General features: G+C 40.2%; 1 protein-coding gene across 1 annotated transcript; it reads left to right on the plus strand.

The window, feature by feature from the left end:
- Positions 1-699: 699 nt before the first annotated feature.
- LOC306655656 (mitochondrial protein C2orf69) lies at positions 700-6,463 on the plus strand. Its single transcript, XM_079130307.1, has 2 exons — positions 700-1,145; positions 5,625-6,463. Exons 1-2 carry the CDS (start codon positions 813-815, stop codon positions 6,450-6,452), a joined length of 1,161 nt encoding a protein of 386 aa, XP_078986433.1. The 5' UTR covers positions 700-812; the 3' UTR covers positions 6,453-6,463.
- The last annotated feature ends 234 nt before the right edge of the window (positions 6,464-6,697 follow it).

Below are 6,697 nucleotides of genomic sequence, written 5' to 3' on the forward strand. Positions count from 1 at the left end.
TTTCTTACACTGTTCAATTTTTTTTTTTTTAATTCCTAAAATACCAAATTCCATTGGCAGTAAACATTGCCCACAGGAAAAGTGCTCAAGAAGTGATGCCGATCTTTCCTGCTCTTGGCCACGTGCCCTGCCCTCCAGTACCGACCAGTGAGGCCCTAGACTTCTCTAGCTACAAGTTCCCCGCGAACCGGGAAATCTTTGCACCTCTAACTAATGCTACTTGGGAAACTCAAGGTATGAGAAGAGAGATTCCCTTCATCCAGGGCAGGAAGAAGAGTTTCCACGTTTTTCCCCATGCGGCTGAATTACTCTACTTATGTCTTTGGACTGCCTTCCTTTTAAGATTCGAAAGTCTAGATAAATCTCTCCTGAAAGGTGAACCTATCAAAACCGGAAGCACGGTGTACTCAAACCTTTAAGTACTACCGGATTAATGGCACGTCCCACTGTTGCGCATGCGCCATAACTGCCGCCCACTCTTGCTTTAGGACCCTGGGTTCTTTTCTCTCTCCTTCACTCTCTCCAGCTCTTTCCCAGTCTTCCGTTCGAACTTCCCGGTTGCGGCTGAATTCACCAATCACAAACGGTCTTCCTCCGGCCCCGCCCTGCCATCCGCCCCTCCGGAACGCGAGCGCTGGTTCGCGCACACCCCTCCTTTCCTTACGCACGCTGCGCACTTATGTCAGCCACTGACGTCATCGTCGCCCAGCGCCGGCTGCAGCTTGGGCCATTCCTGTGGGCCGTTGGGCAGCCGGCCGAAGTCCCGCCCCCAGATCACCCCCACCTCGGAACCGCTCTAGTGGCGGCGACCCATGTGGGGGTTCAGGCTCTTGCGGTCCCAGGCGCTGCTGCTCCTGCTGCCGCAGCTCGGAATCCGAGACGCCTGGTCCTCCCTGCAGGCCGGAACTATGAACCCAGGCGGCAGCGGCGGTGCACGATGCTCCTCCTCGGCCGAGGGACGCCGCCAACAGTGTCTGCAGTTGTCCACTGTGCCAGGAGCCGACCCGCAGCGCAGTAACGAGGTGCTCCTGCTGGCGGCAGTGAGAGAGGGACCTGAACGGCAGGACCTCCCTGGGGACCCGGCAAAGGAGGAGCCGCAACCGCCGCCCCAGCATCACGTCCTCTATTTTCCCGGGGATGTACAGGTAACCTGGGGCCTAGGCACCTGTTCCCCCCTGTAGATTCACTGGGTTCCCTTGTAGCGGCTGCCCGGTTTCTTGCCTTCCCTGAACACACCCACAGTTGGGCTGACGCTTCCGTTACTCCATGAAATCCCAAACCGTCCCTTCTACACCCCTGATCCCTTTCCCATGGAAACCTAGGGGAAAGTGCCCTTGCAGGGACCATCTCTTTAGAGTCAGCCGTCAATCCAGGCATCACAAGGTGGAATTTGAGACAGGGAATGAGATACATAACGTATGCTCATTTTTAACTTGGCCTCTTAGAAGACTGTGCATGGTGTGTGTGTGTGAGTGAGAGAGAGAGAGAGAGAGAGAGTGAGTGTTAGGCAGGGGACTGAGAGATGGCTTTTAGATTAAGTCAGCACCAGCATATGTGTTCAGAAAACGCTGATGGTAATTTTAAAACAAGCAAACAAAAAACCCATTACGAAGGTATGACACTTCCATTAATCCTAAAAAAATGTTGAGTGATGGTGGAACAAAAGGGACAGTAATTGCTAAATATGTCCATATTTTGATGCTCATCTAAATTTTCTACCTTTTTGTGTTTTATGTTTATTATTGATTTTATAGTTGCATGCATGTCTTTATTATTAATGTGATAGCTGCAGGAAAATATTCATGGTTATGTTGTCTTGGAAGCTGGGTATTAATCCAGAGCTTCATTGTCTAACACATTAGCCATAATTAAATAAAATAAAAAATACAGTTTGTCAGCCATACTCGTTAGACTGCAAGTGCTCAGTCACTAGGTATGGCAGGTGTGTCCTGCATTGGACAGTGCAGATAGTATTTCCACAGAACATGAAACTTTCTCTCATCACATAAAGTTCTGTTGGCACTAGTAAACAGGTAAAGCTAGAATTTAGCTGGATATGTTTTTTTATGGCATGAAACAATATTATGTTTTTGTAATTGATACTTTAACATGATGTTTGACTTCCACCCATGAGTCAAATATTGGTAAAATGTATGTAATATTTTCCTTTGCTCTCAAAATAATTGACTGGTTTGACTGCCAATAAAACCTATGAAAAACTAGTATTTAGATTTAAGAGAAAATTTACACATTTGATACCTCTGTACTCTGGGAAAACAGCCATGTGGTATTTTTGACAGACTTCCAGAAATTGTGACCACCTACTGCAGGCATACCTATAGTAATGTCGATGATGGTAATGATGACTAACATTTATTGAGCACTTATTAAGTATTTTTAAAGTGTGCCAGGAAGAATATAGGTCTTCAATGAGGCCTAAAAAGTTCTACAGGTGGTTTATTCACATCTTTACTTTATGTAGCCGCAGATTTCAGTAGCTTTTTGTACAGTGATAGTTAAATTTGTGCAGTGTATGAAGTACTTTAAAAACCTTAGGTCTTCTAGAAGGGAAACAGATTATGAGGTCAGATTGCCTTGATTTGAACCCAAATTTTATATTTTTTAGCTATGAAATTCCTGGCAATTGTTCTCAGTATTTCAGCTACTTCAGCTATAAAATGAGAGCAATAGTTTATAGAGAGTCAATGGAGACTAAATATGTGATTACCTAATAAGTTCTAGTCCCTCCTCTTCCTTCTGGGGACTTTTTAAATTATTAGAACACCCTAGTGTTCCATTCTTGGACTTTTCCTCTGTCTTCATTCTCCTAGTGATCTTTTTCAGTTCTGTGGTCTTATGTATCACCTACACGAAGACACCCTTGACATTGTGTATCTAGCCTAGTCATATTTCTCAATTTTAGGCTTGCCAATTGCATGCAGTTATTTTCTTTTGGGTATTTAGTAGATATCTCAAACTAAAATCACTGGATATTTACTGCAGTGCAGTCTTCCTTTTTCCAGTTAATGGAAACTACCCTTTCAGTTGCTCAAGTTAGAAATCTTGAAGTTGTCCTTTAGGTCTTTCTTTCATACCTCATTATCTAGTCCATTAGCAAATCCAGACTATTACTAAGTGTGTGGATATATGATTGGATATATGATTTGTTAATCCATTCAGTATTTCATGCATTTGGATCATTTCCAATTTTTAACTTTTTAAAATTTTTGCTTTACTAAAGAGTAGGATATATAGATGACTGTGCCGTAAGCAGTGTGTCCTGGTCATATACCCTGGGGCTTTCTGTGCTCTATCAGGCAGCCCTTTATAGGGTGGATCCTGTTCTGGTCACTCTAGCCTGCTTAGTGGGATGTGCACTTTATGCCAGCAGAAATGTTCTCTTGATGCATTCATTCTTGATGGAAGTGTAGCTTATACCTAATATAGTTTTCCTCACTCTGCTCTAAGTAAGACCACCTAGTTTAAATCTTTATTTTATGAATGTTTCTAACCTCTTAAAGATATGTTCAAGTTTTTCTAAAAATCCTTTGACCAGTAGCAGTAACGTGTGGTTCCCTAAGTTTTTGCAAGCCAGCAAGCATGTAACTGGGGTAAGCACCTCTTAATCTCTCTCAGAGATTCTCTTGTTGCCTGCCTCACTGGGGATGAAGGGAAGCTTGACTTCCATGCTTTACTCCTACAAGGATAGTAAGTGCATTGCTTTCCCAATTAGGATGAAAATCCTCTCCAAAGAAAGCCCTTTTCTGTATGTAGGTTGGCCATAGATAATAGCCTGGGCTGCAGAAGCAAGTTTTGGCTGCCTTTTAGCAAGTCCTATGGGAATGTCTTTTTAGACTATGAAAGAACTTACTCATTGTTCTCAGATCTAGGGTTTGACAGAACAGCAACAATCCCATTTTTTTCATTTTAGTACACATAGTTCCTTAGCATTTCCCCCCTTCTAATCATATAACCTGGAGCTAATCAAGGGAGATACCATTTAAATTTATAGTACTTTCTATGTGGTAGAATCTATAAACAGTCATAAAATCTGGGTTCATTTTGTTTCATTAAATAGTTATATAACTATAGTTCCTAGGACACCAGGTTCCTTAACTATGAAAAGAATTCAGATAAGCCTTTCCAGATCCAATTGCTTATGATTTTGTGATAATTGTGTATATCATAAATCTGAATGTACAGAAGGTAATAGGAAAAATAACCTTCTGTCGAAGGTGTTGAGCATTAACAGTGGGAAAAATATCAAAGGACATAAACAGAGAATTAACAAAAGAATAAAATGAAAATTTCTAATACACAAAATCCCAATTAGGAAGCAAAACATGCAAATTAAGTAAAAACTAAGACATTTTATCATAGTAGCAAAGATTTTAAAAAATTAATGCAGATAACCACTAGCATTAAGGATGGGTAAGGATGTGGGGTCCTTTCATTCTCCCATTTCTCCTTCCAGGGGTTCCACTCTTATTTTAAGATCTCCATCCTTCCAGAGATGTTCTATGTTTATGAATTTTTTTTTTTGAAAACAGAAATGGTAGCATTGCAATACTCTTTATTTCTCATATACTGTACATTCAGTCCCTCAATAAATCCTATTGATTCTACCTTCAAAACATATTCACAGTCTGACCACTTCTCAGCACCTCTACATCAAAAAACACCTTCTCATGGGGATTCTCTTTCTGTGGCCTCTCATTGGTCTCCCTCCTTTAGTTCTTGCCCTTTTACACAGAGGAGGCAGAGTAATTTTTTCAAAATATCTACTGAATCAACACTCTGCTCCCAAACCTTTCAGAGCAGAAGCCAAAAATCCTCCCAAGCTTGATCAGCACCTTCCCTCTTCTCCAGCCATCTTTGTGCCTCCCTTGTGATCACTTTTGCTCCTGTTTACTACAGCCACAGTGGCCTCATGGATGTATCTTGCTTTTATCCAGCATGTTTTCACCAAACGGCCTTTTACAGCTGTACTTGCCTCTGCCTGGACTGCGCATGGGGCCCACTCCCTCAATTCATTCTTAACAATTGCCTTATTGGAGAAGCCGTTCCTGGTCATTCTGTGTTAATATTAATTTTCCACCCACTCCAAAACCTTACCCTCCTTTTCCCCTACTTTATTTCCATTGCACTTAACATCATCTAATATGTCTTATCCAGTATTGTGGTTATTAACCACTTGAAATTGAAAAGAAACTAAACTTTTAATTGTAGTTTCAATTAATTTAAATTTGGGTGTTCACATACAAAATGTCTGTGTAATGAACCAAATTTATAATTTCAGTTCATGTATTAGGAAATTTGATCATATGTATACTGAATAAAATTTAGTAAACATATCTATTCTTCTAAGTTATTTTTTAAAAGTACTAGTCAATGGAGGTATATCTTATCACCCTTTCCCTTAAGTAGAGATGAGGCTTAAACTGAAGAAGGGATTTATTCAAAATCTTATAATCAGAAAGTAATGATAAATTATTTTCTTTTCTAGTACATTAGCTATAGGTCATTGTAACCTAATTTCCTCCACAAAGATGGGAAACTATTTTGTGGAAATAATTTTATGTCAATATGTATTTAATGTTTATTTCATCTTTCTTACTTTTCAGAATTACCATGAAATTATGACTCGTCATCCTGAGAATTACCAGTGGGAAAACTGGAGTCTAGAAAACGTTGCCACCATTTTATCCCACCGGTTCCCCAATAGTTATATTTGGGTGATAAAGTGTTCCAGAATGCATTTGCACAAATTCAGCTGCTATGATAATTTTGTGAAAAGCAACATGTTTGGTGCGCCAGAACACAATGCTGACTTTGGCGCTTTTAAGCATCTTTATATGTTATTAGTTAATGCTTTTAACTTAAGTCAGAACGGATTGCTATCGAAGAATGGCAATGTTTGGAATAAGGACTCCAAAACATCTAACTGTAGATCTAATTCTTCTCCTACTACTAGTAATGGTTGCCAGGGAGAAAAAGAGAGGACCTATGAAAAATGTAATGAGTCTGCCCTGAGTTTTAATCCACCATCACTAAATGGTGCATCTTTTACTTTGATTGGATTCAGTAAAGGCTGTGTTGTTTTGAATCAGTTGCTTTTTGAATTGAAAGAAGCCAAGAAAGACAAGAACATAGATGGTTTCATCAAAAGCATAAGAACAATGTATTGGCTGGATGGTGGTCATTCTGGAGGAAGCAATACATGGGTTACATATCCAGAAGTCTTAAAAGAATTCGCACAAACAGGGATTATTGTTCATACCCACGTAACACCTTACCAAGTACGTGATCCCATGAGATCTTGGATTGGAAAGGAGCACAAGAAATTTGTTCAGATACTTGGGGATTTTGGTATGCAGGTGACTAGTCAAATTCATTTTGCAAAGGAACCTCCTTCCATAGAGAATCACTTCAGGGTTCATGAAGTTTTTTGAGACTTATAAGAATATTAATGTACTTGTTCAGCGGAAAAGCATATGCACTTGGAGTGCCATAAATTCAGATAATGAGATGTAAGATGCCATTCATATAGATGCATTGTCAGTTTGGGGGTTAGGGAGAAGCACACATTCCTAAAGTATGGGTGTAATATGCAATAGTATTCTTTGCTCGTGAATGTGAAGTATTTAATTTGGATTGGGTTAGAATTAGTTAATTTGAAATCTAAAAAGTTGGTTTG

Source organism: Sciurus vulgaris, assembly GCF_902686455.1.
Source record: "Sciurus vulgaris genome assembly, chromosome: 3".
In the NCBI taxonomy this organism is placed as follows: Eukaryota; Metazoa; Chordata; class Mammalia; order Rodentia; family Sciuridae; genus Sciurus; species Sciurus vulgaris.

What these genes read in the sequence shown, in the direction of transcription:
- LOC306655656 (XM_079130307.1), top strand. Translation starts at nt 813, where the DNA reads ATGTGGGGGTTCAGGCTCTTGCGGTCCCAGGCGCTGCTGCTCCTGCTG. An exon ending in ATTTTCCCGGGGATGTACAG is followed by an intron (nt 1,146 to 5,624) that starts GTAACCTGGGGC and finishes CTTACTTTTCAG; the next exon opens with AATTACCATGAAATTATGAC.